This window comes from Lolium rigidum, chromosome 2 (genome assembly GCF_022539505.1).
Source record: "Lolium rigidum isolate FL_2022 chromosome 2, APGP_CSIRO_Lrig_0.1, whole genome shotgun sequence".
NCBI lineage: Eukaryota > Viridiplantae > Streptophyta > Magnoliopsida > Poales > Poaceae > Lolium > Lolium rigidum.
In genome coordinates, this window is record NC_061509.1 from 190,659,438 (window position 1) to 190,680,125 (window position 20,688).

A 20,688-nucleotide genomic window follows, 5' to 3' on the forward strand; every position below is an offset into this window, starting at 1 on the left:
CATCAATGACCGGCCTGCTCCCGGTAACATTTCGGGACAGTCAAACAAGGGATACAATGCATGCACACACTTGTTTACATGAGCTCGAAGGTGATTATTTGGAAAAAGGTCGGAAGGTCGTGTACCGGGGCATCGTCGATTTCTTAGGATTACCCATCCCGTAAGAAAGAAAGGCAAGCATTACGACGGTGAGGCTGATCACCGGAGGAAGCCTCCCCATCGTGATGGTGTTGATATATTTGGTATGGTCAAGGATCTAGATGTAATATTTGGAAAGGGTCTCGGCGGACGGTCCGTTCCGAATGACACTGCCGGACACGCGCCCATGTGGAAGAAGAAATCTATTTTTTGGGAGCTAGAATATTGGAAAGTCTTAGAAGTCCGCTCTTCAATCGATGTGATGCACGTGACGAAGAATCTTTGTGTGAACCTGCTAGGCTTTACGGGCGTGTACGGGAAGACAAAAGATACACCGAAGCACGGGAGGACCAAGCAACGTTGGAAAGACCCCAAAAATCTGCATGAGAGAGTTAAAGGACGTCATTTATCCAGCTACGCTCTTACAAAAGCGAGAGAAGGAAATATTTTTTGAATGTCTTAGCGAGTATCAAGGTCCCGTCCGGCTTCTCCTCCAATATAAAGGGAATAATAAATATGGAGAAGAAAACATTCCGGAACCCGAAGTCTCATGATCGTCACGTGATAATGACACGAGTTGCTTCCGATTGCATTGAGGGGGCTTCTACCGGAAAATGTTCGACTGCCCATTGTGAAGCTATGTGCATTCCTCAATGCAATTTCTCGGAAGGTAATAAACCCGAAATTCTACCGAGGTTGCGGAATGATGTGGTCCAATGTCTCGTTAGTTTTGAGCTGGTGTTCCCACCATCCTTCTTCAATATTATGACACATCTCCTCGTTCACCCGGTCGATGAGATTTCCATTCTCGGTCTTGTGTTTCTACACAATATGTTCCCCTTCGAGAGGTTCATGGGAGTCTTGAAGAAATATGTTCATAACCGTGCTAGGCCGGAAGGAAGCATCTCCAAGGGCTATGGAACGAGAGGAGGTCATTGAATTCCGTGTTGACTTTATTCCCGACCTTAAGCCGATTGGTGTTCCCGAATCGCGGCATGAAGGGAGACTAAGTGGAAAAGGCACGCTAGGAAGGAAATCAATGATATGTAGGGACGGGATTTCTTTGACTCAAGCACACTACACAGTTCTACAAAGTTCCACCATGGTGGCTCCGTATATCGGTGAGCACAAGAACTTTTTACGCTCCCAGAACCCGGGCGATCGAACGATTGGATTAGACGTGAACACATGTCGACTTTCGGCGGTTGGTTGCAAAAACATCTCCCGAATAACGAAGATATTGAAGATCAGCTGTACTTGCCGGCCCGGACACCATCTTCGACCGTAGTGACTTTCCAAGGGTACGAGATAAATGGGAATACATTTTACACGATCGCCCAAGATAAAAAGAGCACCAACCAAAACAGTGGTGTCCGCTTTGATGCAATAATGAATGAAGGCCCAAATGACACATATTATGGTTACATAGAGGATATCCGGGAACTTGAGTATGGACCTTCTTTTAAGGTCCCTTTGTTTAGGTGCAAATGGGTCAACAAAACAGGAGGCGGGGTTCGAGTAGACAAGTTGTATGGAATGACAACGGTGGATCTCAACAATCTTGGGTATAGAGACGAACCATTCGTCCTAGCCAAGGATGTGGCCCAGGTTTTCTATGTGAAGGATATGTCTAGCAAACCAAGAAAAAGGAAACATAAGGAAACAAATACATCAAACGATGAGCCAAAGCGCCACATAGTTCTTTCTGGAAAAAGAAACATCGTGGGAGTGGAGGACAAGACAGACATGTCAGAAGATTATAATAAGTTTGATGAAATTCCACCCTTCAGAGTGAACATTGATCCAAGCATCAAGTTAAATGATGAAGATGCTCCATGGTTAAGGCCGAAGAAGATTAAATGATGAAGATGCTCCATGGCACAAATGAGTATCTCAACATGGCAATCAATTTCCCATTTATTTTTGTGTAATCATTTAACTGTATGTAAGATATGAAAAGTGGAGATGTGGTTGGCTTTTTGTACCATATATATAGAGGAGATGTAGTCGTTCACGGGTTTGCGGGGAAAAATTCCGAGGCGCAGTTTCCGAAGATGCCGTAGGGCATGTGCACCAACAACATCTTCGAGAAATCGCGCCACGGGAGATTTCCCAACCCTTTCCCCAACACTATTAGAGGAGATGTAGTCGTTCGGGGGCTTGCAGGAAAAAATTCCGAGGAGCAACTTCCGAAGATGCCGTAGGGCGTGTGCACCAACGACATCTTCGAGAAGTTGCGCCACGGGAGATTTCCCAACCCTTTCCCCAACACCGTTAGAGGAGATGTAGTCGTTCACGGGCTTGCGGGGAAAAATTCCGAGGCGCAGCTTCCGAAGATGCCGTAGGGCATGTGCACCAACAACATCTTCGAGAAACTGCGCCACGGAGATTTCCCAACCCTTTCCCCAACACTATTAGAGGAGATGTAGTCGTTCAGGGGCTTGCAGGAAAAAATTCCGAGGAGCAACTTCCGAAGATGCCGTAGGGCGTGTGCACCAACGACATCTTCGAGAAGTTGCGCCACGGGAGATTTCCCAACCCTTTCCCCAACACTGTTAGAGGAGATGTAGTCGTTCACGGGCTTGCAGGGAAAAATTCCGAGGCGCAGCTTCCGAAGATGCCGTAGGGCGTGTGCACCAACAACATCTTCGAGAAGCTGCGCCACGGGAGATTTTCCAATCCATGGGAATGAATCTCTGCTTGGCTTGTTGATCTGCTTGGCAAGCCGTATCGATGCTCCTTTTATAGGCACAAGCACCGCTTCTACTCGACGGGCGTCGTGCGCTACATGCTTTATCTCATCGAGCAGGTGCGTCCACCCATGCGTTCTTATCCTGCCGACATCTTTAGTCCCGGTTGTACCCACCAGCCGGGACTAAAGGTTACCCACACGTCCTTATCCCACCGACAGCTTTGTTAGATGACAAAAAAAGGATCTTTCGTCCCGGTTGTACCCACCAGCCGGGACTAAAGGTTACCCACACGTCTTTATCCCACCGACAGTTTTGTTAGATGACAAAAAAAGGATCTTTCGTCCCGGTTGTACCCACCAGCCGGGACTAAAGGTTACCCACACGTCTTTATCCCACCGACACTTTTGTTAGATATGACAAAAAAATGATCTTTACTCCCGGTTGTACCCACCAGCCGGGACTAATGTTTTCGGTGCCACTGCGTTCCCGCCTATTTTTCTTCCCGCGCTTTCCACTGCGTTCCCGCCTATTTTTCTTCCCGCGCTTTCCACTGCGTTCCCGCCTATTTTTCTTCTCGCGCTTTCCACTGCTTCCCGCCTCTGTCCTCCCGCCAATTTTTTCACTATATATATATGTAGGCTTGGCCTCCATTTACATATCACATCTAGACTCATATCTGCAAACCTCATCACCCTGTCCCACGGCTTCCATCGTATCTCTAACCCTCCGGGAGGCGGAGGCGCTTTGCGCGTCGAACTACCCCTACCCGCCGGGCTACCGTGTCCCGACTGGCTGGTTGCTGAGCGTCGGAGGCGTACCGGTCCCTCCTGTCCCTCTAGGTGTGGCGCGCGAGATGGCCATCACGAACCACTACTACTTCGAGCTCACGCCGAGCGGCGGAGGAATCCCCGAGTGGCATCCCGACTACTTCCCGACTTGGGAAAGCTTCTTCATCAATCGGCGTGAGAGGGCGCTTGCCGGGCACGAGGAGGGCGGCCCGCCTCCTTCGGACTTCAACGAGGCCGGCCGTCGGGCTGTGGTGGTGCGGCCGGACTCTCCAGGGCGTCATGGCCTACCGTGGCCCCCGCCTGCGCTACCCTCGGTCCCGGCCCACGCGTGCTCTCCCGTCGAGGTTCGACTACCGCGACCCCGATGCCGCCGACGATGATGACGGCGACTACGACGACTACGGTGGCGAGTACTATAGGGCTAGGCACGAGTATGACTGAATGACTAGAACGAGTCGAATACGGTGATGTATCTTAATTAATTTTCGGTTGAGCTCTGTACTTTAATTCCATGTATGTGGCGGGCTTTTCTCCGAGGAGCTCCGTACTTTAATTTCAGTTCAATCGTAATAAATTTCGTGTCAACCACTTTATTGAACAAAACCAACCGACATCGACTTTATAAACTAAATTTAAACTAATAGAACCGACAACGACTTTATTGAAATTACAATAAAATAGATAAATTACTAGTCTAGTCTCTACTCGTCGTCGGAGGTTGTCTCCGTCCAAATGTCCTCCCACCGAGGGTCGTTTTCGGTCCAAGTTGTATTCGGGTTCTCGAGCTCGAAGGCGGCGACGGCCCGACGGTGGCGCCTGTCGGACCTGCGTTGTGCCCTAAGGTTAGCAAAGAACGCGTCGGTGTTGTCGGCATCGTTGGGGAACTGCGCCCTCCACTGGCGCATCAACTGCTCGTCGCGCTCGGCGATGGCGATCCTGCGCTGCACCTGGCGGTGCCGGCGACGGTCCTCGTCGTCGACGAGGCACGGCGGCGGCGCGAGGAACTCCGCCTCCTCTAGCGATTCAACATCCGGGAAGTTCATGTCTCGCCCTGGCCGCCGAGCGCCACGCCGCCGCGTCGTAAGCGCGCGCCGCCAGCTCCGGCGTGTTGTACGTGCCGAGGGTGAGGCGGAAGCCACCGGCGCGTATCTCGGCGGTGAACCTACCGCTCGGACGCACTCGAACGCCACGGAAACCGGACGCCCTCGACGACGTGGAGGCATCCTGGAGATGAATGAGCGGAGGCGGTGGCGGCGTGTGGTTGCGCCCGCACTCGTCGCTCTATATAGCGCACGCGGGGCATGGCACGTGTAAGCCACGGCTACACACGTCGCACGCCGGCGTCGGCGGGGCGAGGCACGTGGAAGCGGTGGCTACACGTCGCACGACGGCGTCGACGGGTCAGCGACACGTGTGGCACGGCGGAGGGACACGTGGCACGGGGAAGGGACACGTGTGGCACGGCGGCGGTGGCTAGTACATGGCGGTGACGGTGGTGGCCAGTACACGGCGGTGGCGGTGGCGGCGGTGGCCAGTACACGGCGGTGACGGTGGCCGGTACACGGCGGTGGCGGTGGCGGCGGTGGCCGGTACACGGCGGTGGCGGTGGCCGGTACATGGCGGCGGCGGCGGTGGCGGTGGCCAGTACACGGCGGTGGCGGCGGTGGCCAGTACACGGCGGTGGCGGCGGTGGCCAGTACATGGCGGCGGCGGCGGTGGACACGTGTGGCATGGCGGTGGCCAGTACGTGTGTTTTTTGATTTGAAATAAGGCGGGAATGAAATTTGTAAAAAAATTGGCCTTTGGTCCCGGTTTGTATTACAAACCGGGCCTAAAAGCCTATTTTGCGCGCGCAGCGAAAACCGTAGCAAAAATGGCCTTTAGGCCCGGTTTGTATACAAGCCGGGACCGAAGAGAGGCCTTTGGTCCCGGTTTATAGTCACGAACCGGGACCAAAGGGGGGACTATATAGAAAACACTTCGTCTCCGCGGGAGATCAATCCCGCGGAGACGAAGCGCACGGCGCCGCCGAGGCTGCCCAACTGCCGCGCCGCCGCCGTCGCCGTCGCTCGCCACGCGCCGCCACCTCCGCCGCCGCCCGCGCGTCTCCGCCCTCCGCCTCCTCCCCCGCACGCCGCCGCGCGCCCGCGCCCTGCCGCGCCGCGCGTCCATCGCGCGCGCGCGCGCCTCCTTCTCGCCGCGCCGCGCCTCCTCCACCGCCGCGCGCGCTGCTCCTCGCCCGCCGTCGCCATCGCCGCTCGCCCGCGTCGGCCGCCTCCTCCGCGCCCGCCGCCGCCGCCCGCGTCGGCCACCTCCTCTCCGCCAAGGTGAGCCCCGGCCGCCGCCTCCTTTTTTTTCATTTGTTAGCTAGATTAGTTGTTAGGTTAATTAGTTAGAAACAATAGTTAGAAAAAAGTTAGTAAAATTAGTTAAAAACAAGTTAGTAAAATTAGTAAAGTTAGTGTTAGTGAAAAATAGTTAGAAAAAAAGTTAGTACATTCAGGCCGCACCCCACTTCATCGTGGAGCCATATCATGATCCAGAGACGGCATCGATGATCGAACGGGCGGCTAGAGCTCAGGGAGCATCAGTTGAGTACGAAGATTACTATCCAACGGCTCAAGTGGTAAACACGTATAGATACGGAAAAGATCTCGTCAAACCTGGCGAGCTCGCGCGTCTAGGGACTCAGATGCGAAGGTTGCATGAATGGTACTGAAAGCTTTGTCGAAGAAGTGAAAGCTACCTCACGGTGTATCTTAGAGATGAGCATTACTTCCGGGGGAAGACGAGATAAACATTGAGTTAGATGAACTGTTTCGATTATTCAATCAAGACGCCCTCGACAAAGCTGTCATCAGTTGCTACTGCCTGTAAGTGATTTATTTGTGTAATTAAGTTTGTAGCTCATTCATTTGCACTAACAATTATCCTCATTATATTCTTTGTGTACGCTATACATTTAATTATGCGAGAATGAAGAAGCTGGAATACAAAAGAGGCATGCTCCTACCGCTGGGGTTCATAGACCCAAACACGGTTCATGAAGTTACGGTTCAAGACTTCGCCAAGGACACGAGAGGACAACATCGTAATGTTTTTAGAGAAGCAAGCAGACAAGGAGGATATATTCTTTCCCTACAACTTCAAGTGAGTGTTATATATAACATACATTATGCTTGTGCACCTTCCACTTTATTCTCGTAATCATTGAGCTATGCTTGTGCAGATTCCACTTTATTCTCCTAATCATTGATCTTCCCCTTGGAGTTGTAAAAGTCATGGACTCGAAACGTAAAGAATATGCGGAATGGGCGGACATGGCTGCCATCCTCCGGAGGTAGTTTCAATCAATTTCGTATTGGCATCTTCATCTGTTCTAATTCGAAGATATCATCAACTAATCAATTACTCATTTACTCATTATTTTTTGCCGGGCAGAGCTTGGAAACGGTTCATCAATACTGTTCCGGGTAAATGGAAACCGGAGCTTACATTTGAAGATTACCCTGTAAGTAGTACTATATATATAGCTATGTCCGTGAAACTTTATATATGATATTTACTTTCAATACGATGCTTGATTATTAGTTTGATCGAACTATTTTTTCGTAAAGTGTATGAGGCAGGAACCGGGGAATAACTTATGTGGATACTACGTCTGCACCTTCATGCGTGACATGGCCTGTCCCAAGGATGGGGATGCCCGTATACACCACACTCGTGTACGATAACAAAATTTCACAATTAATCTTAATTAGTACCATCTATTGTATTGAGTTCCATTCATATATTGATCTCCCTTTTTAAATATAGATGACACGCACTACGGAACACTCTCATAACGGAGGATCAAATAAAAGCAATTCAAGAGGAAATCGCGGGATTCTTTATTACCGTGGCCCTTACCCCAGGTGGAGAGCACTATCGGCGGATCGTGACGGGGGATGAAATCCGTCGAGGAGATGTTGTATTGTAAATATGCATGCATTACGTGTACTGTTGACGATGTCTATATATATTCATGACGATTTTTTGTGGTTTCTTTAATGATATATATGCATTGCTGAAACTACTGCTCGCGGAGAAACGCCGTGTACAGCCCTAAACCTGTGCCGCGAGCGAAGAAATAGCAATTCTACTGCAGCGGCGAGCAACTCTAGGCCCGGTTCGTACCACGAACCGGGACCAAAGGCCTTCCACCGCGAGCTCCCTGGCCGCACCACGTGTCGAGACCTTTAGGCCCGGTTCAACTTGAAGCAGAGGCCAAAGTACTACCTGAGTCCCGTCGATTGGTCCGGTTTGGGAACCGGGTCTGAAGGCCCAAATGGACCGGGCCTACTGCCCCTTTTTCTACTAGTGGGGTATTCCAAAGCGACCAACACATCCCCGCCATGCAGATCCACAAGATCCTTCGTGTCTGGATAGACAAGTTTGCGAGATCGCCGAAGGTCTCCGGCCCCTTCAGTCACACTCTAAAATTTCCCTCATGCGTACCACATGAATTGTGCAAGGATGCAATGGGAAAATATATGGCTCGAGTCCTCAAACTTCCCACATAGCTCTCTCTGTTAGACGACCGTGTTTCTTCTAAATTTCGTCAATCGAAGAGTAGTTTGTCCCTAATCATTTGCAAAAGGAAGATTTTGATCTTTCTAGGGATTTTCGAACGCCACCGTGTAGAAAAATGAACTAACTTTTTCAAAAAGATAATATCATCATAAAAGTTAGTACTGTAGTTCATTTTTATCTGAACGCCGCCGCCACGCGAGCCTCACATGTGGCCTCCGCCTCCACCCGCCTCGCTTGGAGGCGAGGCGCCGACCTGGCCGCTGGCCTCTCCTCCCTCCAGCCCGCCCTTCTAAGGCCACCTCCCTCTACCTCGTGGAGGCAACGCAACGGCTGGGACACCGCCGAAGCTGAGGACTCTGGCCGCCTTTGGTGCCCGCTCAAGGATGTGCACCTACAGGAGCGCCCTCACCTCCACTACCAGGTAAAGTGGATGGGTTTGATGTAGTGCTACCCTCCTCACCATTCTGCTTCCCCGTAGAAGTTCGACATGCTGGAGATTACAGTTTTATTTAGTTCATATGAAGTTCAGGGAAAATTTGTTGCTTTGATGCTTTTCCTTATTTTGAGTGTGCTCAAATATGCCACTTGTATAGTCAAATGTTCTTGTTAAGTGCACCGAACATGTTTGTATAGTCAAATGCCGCTTGTTTAGTATGTGTCTAACAGAATTATAATTTTATTTTGGGCTTTCAATGCTTTAATGATCAAACTATGATGGATAACTTTCCCAGGTTTATAATAGAGACTTCTGTTCTTGGAGATTTTTTTTTTTTGCTTTTCTGCATTTATTCGAACAAACATGCATTGAATGGAACAATCACTATGAATTTTTTTACAAGTCACAGTGTTGCCAGTTTGCTAGAATCTGTTTTTTTAATCCCCCTCTCTCTGTATGCAGGAAGTGAATATACTATTTGAGTCAAACCTGCCATGAAAAGAAGCATTGAGTTAAGATATGATCAATCATTTTATCCACCTGCAAGCATAAAGAACAGGTTTCACATTGGTCTTGCATGCCCTTGCCTGCATTCCACCGCCAATGAAATGTATCCTCCGCCCTGGGCTGAATCTGAATTTCCTGGATCGCATCCAGTAGTTAAACATACTGGACCAGACCTTGCGTAGATAGGCATATTCAAGCGTAAGGACAAAGCACACCGTTTTACTTCTGTTCCAACTACGTATCTCTAGATGTGTTGCTAACCATGTAAATTGTTTCTTCTCCTGCAGTGCACGAAAAAGCCAGCACCATCAGAATTTTGTTTATATACCTTCTCACCACAAGAGGGCTTTTATTTTGTTAACAAAGATATACATAGCACTTTCAGTGAAGCTGCAATTCACCATCTTAGCCTTTTTCATGAGGTAATTCTGTTTCTTTGGCTTGAAATAGTACTAGTAGTGAGAGAGATTGCCGGATGCCAGTAAGGTTAGGCTTTATGCAAGCAACTAGTAAACAGGCACGTGCAACGCACGTCTTCGTTAAAATGAAGATAAAGACGGACTGCAATATGAAACATCTAAAAGATACAAAGCTATGCCGTGAAAGGATAGTTTCGGAACATGGTTCTGCATACAACCACCACACTCTGCAATGACTGTTGGACAAGTTATGCTTTGATTGAAAGAAAAACTGTTACAAGGACAAGGATGCCCAGATCCTATAAATTAGCTTGCAAAACATAAATCTGGAACTTTCTCTCAAACAACCACATCACAGAGAAAGGAACTTTGCCAATAGAAAAAACAAAAAAAATAAAAATAATAATAATATGAAAGCCGGCAACTACATGGGATCAGATAAGTACATGACCAAACTGTGCTCATTCAGCAAATACTATTGTCAGTAAATGAGTACAAGGAGGAAGGAACTTTGCGAACAATTTTAAAAAAAATACAAAAAAAGAATGAAAGCCGGTAATTCCATGAGCTCAGATAAGTACATGTACAAACTGTGTTCAGTGTGGATACCATAGTAATTCCATGAAAGCCTGTGTCTTTTACCTGTGTTCTTGTGGCACTTCCTAAGCAGGCAATTATTCAGTGTGGATACCATAGTAGATCGAGAATTATCATCATAACCTCTCTGGAGCAATAAGTGCACATCTGTATCATCTCCATACATCCCACATGACAAGGAAAGAGCATCATATGTTTGGCAACACGTGTATACTGGTATTGCCCATCGTCTATTGCCAAGAACTCCCAAGAACCACCACAACAAAAGTACTGATTGATATAACAAAGTGAGAAAATGTGCATTGTTTAACATTCGAGGTGATAGTGAAAAATCGCTTGCTCCTGGGGTGACATGATTAACCTGCCAAACTCCTCTTGCCTCAACTGAAATTATGTCCGCATTTGGAACTCAGAAAATTAAAACACTCACCACCTTCTCATGCTTTGCAGAGCGCAGATGAACCGACAGTTGCAAGTAAAACCAAAGGGCTCCGTTTATTTACCACCACTCCGAAAAAAATTATTCTCCATCAATTATCACTGTATAAACATCTAAATTAGTGCCTCAAACCCTAAAATACAATCATGTTGTAAAAAAGTCCAGATGTATATTCTTGCATCCAATCTACTTAGAATCAGTATCTAAAGATGAGGTCTGACATTTCGTGGTTGGCGAGATGAGAAAATATATATTTCAAACCTCCCTAGATTTAAATTAATTACGCTTTTTCTGTCATTGTTTCTGCTTGGAAGAGTAGAAGCTGCAACACTGGACAAAGTAGTTAAGCCAACTTAAAAATTGCAATTACGATATGCGGATAAATACATAGTTGTGCAGGTCAAAATGCAGTAACAAATATTAGCAGAAAAAAGGCCATAAATTATAAATCACAGTATCTATTTCAATTCATGCTACAAGAGAATTAAACAGACTGTTACTTACTTATCTACAACTCTGATCAACATCAAACTAATATTCTCTGTCAGGTGAAACCATAGATCTCCCTTTCTGCACTTATATACAAAAATATTGTTCTACATGAAAATATAGTAATGCTTGTGATTTTTGTTTTATCAGTTGCATAACTCCTTCTAACCATTATGTAGGCTTACCGGCATTGGTGTTCCAGAAACCCATTGGCTCTCATTTACCAAAGACAAATGGACAATAGCTAGAAGAGACTAACTCGAGGGCTCTCCATGTATCTGACCCGCTCATTAAAGCAAAGAAATCCATTCCTAAGAGAGCATAGACACATACCCCTGATTATGAACATAATCCTGCAAAGAAAAAGAAAAAAAGTGAGCAGGGGATTAACAAACTTAGCTACACAGATGCTATCATAAATTTGCATGTTATCTTACCTAGTGACCAATCTGCAGTAAATTGGTTCGCTTTCCTTTTAGACGAAGAATTGTTAGCTCCTATTCAGCATAAGCATTCCTGGATTGACCATAAAACGTTCATAGTCTATCTCGAGTTCAGCTTGAGGGGCGTACAAAGGTTAAATCCAAATATACAATAACATGTGTGGAGAAAAATAGAAAACTCTAACCATGATACTTAAGCCAATAGTGAATACTTGACGGGATAATGTTTGTCCAGCACCATATATATTGAGGAAAGTAGATCGATGTAGACATGCAATTATCAATGTCTTCGCATTCATCGGAATTTTAGGCACAGATCACACTATACATCTGAATAGGCATACTTATAAATTCGTGTGACAGTACCATCAATCTACAGCTAGAAACGAACAGAAAATATACATTAAAAGGAAACTAAACAGAGACGGGCTAACCTTGCTCCAGCTTCAGGAGACAAAGGTTGCAGGGGTGGGCGAAGTGGGGTAGCAGCTGCATCCTGGCCAATGCCTCCGCGTGAGGAGGGGACGGCGGTGGATCATGCCGGCATCTGACTGGGCGTAGTCTGGTGGAGAGCGGGGCGAACCGGTGAGGAGCGCGACTGGCCTTGGGGAGTGCGGAGAGCCGGTGAGGAGAGCTATCGGCCGATCCGCCTACGAGGCGTGGGAGCTGGCGCGGTGGCAAGGGAGAGCACCGGCAGCATGATGGGGCGGGCGGCGTTGATCGAAGGCTGAGGCTGTATCTCCGGCGGTGGCAATCAGGGAGGATTGAAAGAGGGCGAAAGAAGAAATCGTCAGTAGCAGCGTTTGTGCGATCGATCCAAAAGGGATGGAAGAGCAGAGGCGTGCGATTCGGGATTTCGGGGCAGGATGGAAGGCCACGCAATTTGGGGAAGGGGGGAATCAAGGAGCGTGGACCGTCCGATGCTTGTAAATGAACGATCAAGATTCGATTTTCCAACGGCACTTCGTGCCTTTATAAGTAGTAGAGATATAGTGATGATCTGAAAACATGATAATGTGTATTCTTTATATTTATGCCACACCTTTGGATCCCTCCAGAAATTTATCTTAAACATTTCCATTTTGTGAAGAACTAAAAACAGAACTAAAAACTAACTACAGTCTGTCAGAATACGAGAAAATGTATTTGAAGAGAGCCTGCACTCTTGCTATACTTTTCGACCTCAGCATCAATTTATCAGGCTCCCGCAAAAAAAAGGATCAATTTATCAGGAATATTTAGATAATTGGACTTACTAAGAGAGGGGAGTCTTGGGAAAAGAAAATAGGAAATTTGGTAGTTGGTAGTTGGCAAGACTAAAATCAGAAGGTTTGCTTTTACTCGTCTGCAAGTTTGGAGACAGAGTTCCAGTAGCTTCCTCAATTTTTATGAGATTCACGAGCTTCTCATCCTCTTCAAAGGACCAGAGCTTCCTCAATTTTTACTTGTAGCAACATGAATGCCCGACATTTGTACAATGCAGAACCTGAGAGCTTGAAATTCTTGGATCTGGTAGGTTTGTGGAACTTACAAAGATTGTAGTTGTGAATTGTGATGGATTTATGCATGTTTCACTGAACCTATCCCTAAAAATTTTGCATTAGTAAAATCTTACCATTTCTATTCTTGTGTTCCCGATGACGTTTTAGTAATTGTGTGATAGTATGTTATTAGGGCATGGTTTTAGTTTTTTTTTGTTTTGACTTTTGTACAAGGTAGGTTGCTTCTCTATCCCATGTATCCGGCCCAAAGAATATACAATATTTTATCTGCATATCTTTATAAAAAGATATATTGTGGATACTTAGATGCATACAATCACTGTTGTCTAATGCTATACAACATTTTGCACTTATTTCCATCTTCAGATCTGTAGCAAAGATTTATTTGCACTGTTTTTTTGACAAGGGTGATTTATTTGCACTATTGTCAAAAAGAGATGGGCATGTGCACATTTAGTAGTGAGGTCAAAAAACTGAAACTGAAATGTGTATCATACATTCATACTTTAGTACATCTGCGCAAAGAGGAGCTCGTTCCACATATCTGGTATACCAGGAAGGCACCAGTGCAAACAATCGTAAACGGCCCTCTGAGCCTTGACACTATGGTTTGAGATATGGCCCTCACTCCGCAGCTGCGAGATTGCGGTAATATCCAACAGCTTAAGGCGTGTCCCGTTCACCGCGCTTTCTGCAGCCAAATCACCGGAATGATCCTGCGAGACCTCACTTCCACTAGAAAGTGGGATGGTGTTGTCGCATCTTCCACCGGTGTTCCATTCGCCATTCACGAAATGCTCCGGCGAAATTGTCCTGAGGAAAACCTTCGTCCGAGGATGGTGTACAAGTTCCGAATCCACCCATCTGGCGATATTCTGCAGTTTGATCTCCCTCGCACGGCTGAAGTCCTTTGCCACGAGTGTTCCATTTCCCACAGGCTTCCCATCGTCGTACAGCTTCCAATGGTTTCGCCTGAATTTCACACTGTTCCAGTGGTGGCCAGTGTTCAGCACCAGGATATCGAAACTGTGGAGATGCTTCTTCAAAAAATCAGCTGGACGATCGATATGCAACGCGTTGCTAGTCTTCTTGGTCGTCATGTTCATCAAAGGTTCGTGTTCTGATAGAGTAGGAGACCAGTAGAAAAGGATGGTGGTGTTCGTGTCTGGAAATCGGTAAGCAGAGCCACCAGGAGTGAAAGGACTCGAAGCTTTGACAATGCCGTATTTCTGTCGGACGTCTTCAACCTCAGGGCTGTGTTTGCCGCCTGTTACAATGCACATCATGGACTGGAACTGCTCTCTGCCAAGCGAATCACCAACAAAAGCAAGAGTTCTGTGCCTCATCCTGTAATCAAATCCTCGGATATGTTACTAACTCCAGGCGATGTTCAAGAAAACTAACCAGAGAAGGGCCCAAATAATACCTGTGCAGAAAGTTTGGCCCTGAGAACTCAGGCATCTGGCAATCATGCGGCTGCCACCGGTAGCCCTCGTAGGAGAAATCCGTCCGTTCCATCCCGCGACAAGACCACATTTTTGATAGCCATTGCTTGCAGGCATTACCTGAGTAGAGTGGCCGCTTCACATCTGCTACCCACTTGCCCTTTGCATAGTTACAGGCTATCAATCAGTGGCAAACAATATTCTGTCAATATTGTGCAGTGAAATTAATCTCTAGAATTTGATGCGCACGCAATTAGAACTCTTAAATCCATATTTACCTTTGTTCCTGCTAGCTCTACTTCTCTGAGCGCGATGGGCGTCATAAGCTAGATCTGCAGAACCTCCTGGCACATCATCATCATCTCCAAGACGGTGCTGCCCATGCTGCAGTAGGAGATCTGATCAGATGTCAGAAAAGTTCATACATACAGGGCCAATTCGTGCATTTTTTTCGTCGTCATGGATATATCTAACGACTCTATTCACAGGGACAGACATGCATACAGTACGTACCTGGGGTGAAACCTTTCAACGTTATGCCGCTGAAGTTTTTGAGGACTGTGGATACATCCAGCAATAACCAAACAGCAACAGGCAGAATGAGGAGAAGAACACGACCCAAGGATGGTTTGTCGACAAGATGCAGAAACGCACCGTTCATTTCAGTCAAAGCTAGGGGAAGAAAGCCTTTGCCTGCAGCTCTCTGCTTAAGTAATGCTGTGGATGCCCTGCATCTCGTGTTGGCTTTTCTTAATCGACTGTTTTAGGGGAGAACGTAGTGGGTAGAAGAGATCCGACGTGGGAACTGCGAATGCAGCATTATATATTCTGGAAGACTGGAAGAGATTATTATTGGCTGATCTTGTGTGGTAGAATACAGGGTTGAGTTGACTGCCCTCTGTGCTGTGCTGGAGGGGAATCATGTCACGTGCAACACACAAATAGTGCAAGGAAGTAAGCAACTAAGCAAGATTTAACAACTATATATACTATGCTTTGAAAAGATTTATCTCATAGGAATTGGGTCTTAACTGTATCGTTTCAGTTACATACTTGTCTCAATTGTATCATCTCTGTAGTAACTCGTATCTCAACCGCATGTGTTACTCAATTGTGTCATATAATAGAAGCCTATAACTCTGACATAATGTAGCCATGAAGAGCAGATTCACACATTCGTAAACTTGCTAGTTAGTTATCTTTAACATTTGTGATTAGCACTGGAAAGTTTAAAAATATGAAGTCTTTTTTGAATTTCGAATACCCAAGAATGAAAATCCTAGGCCCGCCGTAGGCTTACGGGTACCTTGCTAATAATCTTTCAGGTGCTCCATCGTATGCTGAAGGTTGTGAGGACAGGGATACACATTCAGATCCAGCAAGACCCAGACATCAATCGGCCGAATGAGGAGAACCACGTGAGGTAAGCATGGCTTGCTGTCAAGAAGCCTCTGCTTGTCTATCTTGCTTGGCTGTGCAAATCCCAGCTGCTTGGAGGTCACAGCATAATTAGGTAATGCTTGCTCATCTCATGTCTGGTTCTTTTACCCGTTTGATCCACCGGAGATCGTTCAATCCTGAAGAGGTCGCGGGCACAACTTGGGAACCACGCAAAGTAGCATCGTTTTGATTTTCTTTATGGAAGAGATTGTTGTCTTATTGCATCTGAAAGTTGACTATCCTGATCTTGGGGTGAGCGAGCAAAATCCCACGCTCGGCGTGCAACACATGACGGGAGGACGCAGCGGAAGATGAGGCGGGGAAAACGCATCACTCAGCCGTGCATATGATCTGACGTACAGTAGTAACGTGCAAACATTCAGCACACACTGCATTGCTGAATTATGTCCGTACAGTAGTATCAGAGTGCGTCAATTAGGCTTCCGAGCTTGTTTTTGTTGAATTCGAAAAGGGTGTGACTATTTCTCAGATGATTAGCAAATCTTAGTTACAACTTATGTTGCAACTCATGACTAGCATGAATCACGATGCAAATTAAATAGTTTAGGACTTATCTAAGCACGAAGTTAGTTCTCAGCTAGCTGAGAACTAGCAAATCCCATTCGAAAATGCTATTTTGAAGCAAAAATAATAATTTTGCAGACTTCTCTTGTGAACCCTAACCTCTCCCGCACCCGCGCGGCCGCGCCGCGCCACGCCGGGCGGCCGCCTCCTACTTTCCCTAGGCGCCCCCTTCCTCAGTCCCTTCTCCCGCCGCCGTCGCCCAGGACGTCGTCGGGCAAAACCCCTATGTGGCGCGGCGGCTTTCCTCGGCCTCCTCTGTCGCGGATCGGGGAGGATCGGCGGCGTCCAGCCTTTCCTTCCACGCGACGGCGCTGCAGGGTTGCGGCCCTAGGTGAAGCTACTGCGGCTGGCGGCGAAGGCAGGTGGTGACGCTGGCCCCTTGGGTCAGGCGGGCTCTCCTTCTTCTCCGTCGATGGCGTGGAGTCTTCCCCGGGCTACCTCCGCTGAGGACGGCTGAGAGGTGGTGGTGTGCCCTGCCGACGGTGGAGGGAGGGGTGGGGGCGGGCTGCAGGGGGGAACCTTAGGTCCCCTTCTCCTCGCCTATCGGCGGCCAGCGGTGGAGGGCTGGCGTTCGGCTGCGGTGGTGCCCAGGCGTGTGCGGTGTCTCCGGACTACGACGATCTGCTTGGTGTCTCCGGCAGCAGCTATGGCCAGCCCGGGATGGTCGCCGGCGTGGAGGCCTAACCTGAATAAAGGCGGCGGTCCTAGGGCCTATCTTGGGTGAAGAGGAAGACCTACCGGAGGCCTGGACTTGCGATCCGGGCCGGAGTGTTGAGTTCGGAAGGTGCCGCCGGCAAGTGTAACAATGCTTCTATTGCATGGAGTTTGTTGGATCGGTGGTATTCGGTCATGCGCACCCATGCTTTTATTCCGACCGTTTGGTCCGGAGGGAGCGGCGCGAAGCTCTTTTTCGTGTTGACACCAAGTGACAGCTGATCCATGGTGAAATCGAAGAAGAGAATATCATGAAGGCCGGATTGGAGGACTAGCTAATGGAGGTTCAAGTCTTTGCGCTGTTGAGGGGCTTACTTGGTGTTCCGGACTTCACAGCGAGTGGTACGGAAGTGGGGGCGGCTACACATGTGAAGTTCGAGGTCTTACCTTTCGGGTGAAAACCCAAGGTCCGGCCTTAACTAGTTGTGCCTGGCAATGTCCTTGTTGAAGGCATTGTTTTGAGAGCGAAGACTATCTTCAGTGGTGAAAACCTAAGATCTTTGATCGGGCGACGACGACTGGTGCACTTGTTCCCTTCTTGGAGGCATCGCTTTTGAAGAGTCCGATTTTCGGGTGTTGTTTTGGTGGTGGTTGTATTACTGTTGCTAGGGCTGTGATACTGTAGCGGAACTTTTATTTCTTAGTTTTTTTCTCTTTTTGGCTGTGTGCATCCGTAATGTTTTAGGGCATTGCGTTGTTGCAGAAGCTGAGTGTAATTGGTATCCTTTGATATTAATATATTCCCTTTATCGAAAAAATAATAATTTCACAAATAAGTGCAGATGTGATCTATATCGCCGTAAAGTTGTGCAAAAAAAATATTGTTTTGGGTTGTGCAAAAATGACAGAATTATGATTCCGAGAAGGTGAAACAAACTTGATTTCGATCCCAGATTTTTTTTGGTTAATGTATAGATTGCATCGGAGCATATGTATGCATACAAATTTACACACACATAGTAGAAATGTAAGTGTGTGTGTATTTTTTTTTATGAGAAACGTTTTTAAAAATAAAGGGCTCCAGGGAGCTCGGGAACTAAAGGGGTTTTTCTCTCAAGTTCTCGACTACTTTGAAACTAGCATTTTGCAGCCCTGTTATTCTGAAACATTGTAGTGATGCTGGATAATAAGTTAACAATATGAGTCTTTTGTGTTCTTGTTCATCTCTTTGCGGGTTTTTTTTTTGGCTCTAAATATATCGAGAATTCGAGACCAAACATGTCGTGGCCTATTCCAAATCAGATCACCAAGAGGTTCTTACTTCAAGATGCTAATGATTAATGATTACAGATCCTGCTATTACTCATTTGTCTACAAGCAGATGTGACAAAATCCATCACTCAGCCGTGCATGTAACATGGCATATGCACACATTCACCAAACACTGCATTGGTTGTTTCTGTTCGTACAGTAGTGTCTGAACTACTGTATTACTATCTCACAAAAAAACTACCATATTACTAAGTCACGACAAAACTTAAGCATTGTGAGGCTTGTCATAGAAGTGTGAGAAACAAACTGAAATAGAAAGTGTGGGAAGCAAACATTCACCAAACGCTAGCCACCATTGAAAGGAGTAATTCTCGATCTCTCCATTTGCCATGACCTTGGAGGTTGCAATACCCCAGATTTTACGGCAACAAAGCTTAGGCACTGAGGCTTGTCATAGAAGTGTGGAAAATTAAACCGAAGCCACAAGTGTGAAAAAAATGACAAAATATTGTGTCTATGACATGGGAGCAACACACTTGTAAAAAACCGTGGCATACACAGGCCTAGGCATGGTAAACGGTGGCTGAGAACCTAAATCTGTGCAAAGAGGATTTCATTCCACGTGTCTGGGATACCAGGTAGGCACCAGTGCGAGCAATCGTATTTGACACTTTGTGAGTTCAAAGTATGATCTGCGACATGGGCTTCGCTTCGTAGTTGTGAGATAGAAGTAATATCCAAAAGCTTAACCCGAGTTCCAGTTACTGCATGCTCCGCAGGTAGGTCACCTGAATGGTCCCCGAAGACCTCGCTTCCACTAGACAACGGGGTGGTACTATTACAGCTACCCCCAGTGTTCCAGTCGCCATGTAGGAAATGGCTTGGTGACTTTGTTCTCAGGAAAACTTTCATATGAGGACGATGTATGAGTTCTGAATCCAGCCATCTTACGATGTTGTGCAGCTTAAGGTTCCTGAATGGGCTGAGGTCTTCCGGCAGCGTACCTTTTACTAGAGGCTTGCCATCAGCATACAACTCCCAGTTATTTTGGCTGAATTTCACTTTGTTCCAGTGATGGCCAGTGTTGAGAACAAGGGTATCAAAACTATGGAGATACTTCTTCAAGAATCTTGCTGGACGATCAAGATGCAGTGCGTAGCTTGTCGACAAACTTGTCGTGTTCGTCAATGGCTCCAATTCACATAGACTAGCAGACCAATAGAAAAGAACAGTGGTGTTAGTTCCTGGAAATCGATAAGCCAAGGTGTGACCTTTTGGAGCATGTGGAACTTTGGCAAGACCATATTTCCGCCCAACCTTTTCAACCTTAGGGCGTTTACCGCCTGTAGCAATGCACATCATAGACAGAAACTGCTGTCTACCAAGCGAATCACCCACAAAAGCTAGAGTTTTGTGTCTCATCCTGTAAGCCTTAGATGTAAGATCTCAAGAAAACTACGCTATTATCCAATCCTTCAAGGTGATGTAAAACGAAGCTAAGATGGTACATTACCTATTCAAAAAGTTCGGCCCTGAAAACTCCGGCATCTTACAACCATATGGCTGCCACCTGTAGCCCTCGAACGATAAATCTGTCCGACCCATCGCGTCGCAATTGTATTTTTTTGGCAGCCATCGCTTGCACTCATAACCGGAGTAGAGTGGCCGCTTCTCATCTCCTATCCACTTGCCTTTTGCATAGTTACATTCTACCAGGTAAACAATAATAACATTATAAATTACTTTAGGCTGTGGAAAGTAATTTTCAGAATTAGCAAGTGCGATGTGCACATAATAAACTATTAATTTCATCCCATCAAATGATCAATTGTCCAACGGTCTCACCAAGTCATTGGGAATACAAAAACTGGGAGCGCCATCACACAATCTCAACCTCATTAGTTGTGATTAAGAGGAATGTTAAAAAAATTATTTTGTTTGTTTACATGGTTTGATTAGAACGTAGGTAAGTTGATATCTTGACCCTATTTTGGTACTGATCTTACACTCTCCCATGTAATGCTTGTGATATATAGAGCCTCATATGCCGCTGGGGGCATGGGACTAGGCGAAACAATCTATTGTAGTAGTTTTACAAAGGTGTGGAGAGAGAGGACTATGGACATTAAAGTTAATGATGGCATTTGCCATAACTTGTTGACTATGAAGTTGTTGAGACAAGTTGATTCAGTGTCTGCAATCCGTTTCAATGTTATTGCTGGCATGTTTGACATCCTTGTTGCGAGGCAAAGGAGAATTGTCCGGTTGG

At 46.8% G+C, this 20,688-nt stretch overlaps 2 protein-coding genes and 1 long non-coding RNA gene across 3 annotated transcripts; all 3 read right to left on the bottom strand.

Moving 5' to 3' along the window:
• Positions 1-10,302: 10,302 nt before the first annotated feature.
• LOC124687877 lies at positions 10,303-12,052 on the bottom strand. The gene is made up of 3 exons (XR_006998338.1): positions 11,956-12,052; positions 11,516-11,594; positions 10,303-11,431 (listed from the first exon to the last, which is right to left on the bottom strand). It is a non-coding gene; the product is annotated as an uncharacterized LOC124687877 (long non-coding RNA).
• Positions 12,053-13,529: 1,477 nt separating this feature from the next.
• Positions 13,530-15,129, bottom strand: LOC124690409 (protein trichome birefringence-like 14). The gene is made up of 4 exons (XM_047223798.1): positions 14,982-15,129; positions 14,747-14,866; positions 14,450-14,645; positions 13,530-14,370 (listed from the first exon to the last, which is right to left on the bottom strand). Exons 1-4 carry the CDS (start codon positions 15,127-15,129, stop codon positions 13,530-13,532), a joined length of 1,305 nt encoding a protein of 434 aa, XP_047079754.1.
• A 3,707-nt stretch (positions 15,130-18,836) lies between these two features.
• On the bottom strand, positions 18,837-20,248 carry LOC124687878 (protein trichome birefringence-like 14). Its single transcript, XM_047221607.1, has 2 exons — positions 19,933-20,248; positions 18,837-19,842 (listed from the first exon to the last, which is right to left on the bottom strand). The coding sequence occupies exons 1-2, from the start codon at positions 20,229-20,231 to the stop codon at positions 19,011-19,013; spliced, it is 1,131 nt and encodes a 376-aa protein (XP_047077563.1). The 5' UTR covers positions 20,232-20,248; the 3' UTR covers positions 18,837-19,010.
• Between the last annotated feature and the right edge of the window lie 440 nt (positions 20,249-20,688).

Coding starts and splice junctions, on each gene's coding strand:
- LOC124687878 (XM_047221607.1), bottom strand. CDS start 20,231: ATGAAATTAATAGTTTATTATGTGCACATCGCACTTGCTAATTCTGAA. Junction 19,843..19,932: donor GGGCCGAACTTTTTGAATAG/GTAATGTACCAT, acceptor TAAGGCTTACAG/GATGAGACACAAAACTCTAG.
- LOC124690409 (XM_047223798.1), bottom strand. CDS start 15,129: ATGAACGGTGCGTTTCTGCATCTTGTCGACAAACCATCCTTGGGTCGT. Junction 14,867..14,981: donor GTTGAAAGGTTTCACCCCAG/GTACGTACTGTA, acceptor ACATCTGATCAG/ATCTCCTACTGCAGCATGGG. Junction 14,371..14,449: donor GGGCCAAACTTTCTGCACAG/GTATTATTTGGG, acceptor ATTTGATTACAG/GATGAGGCACAGAACTCTTG.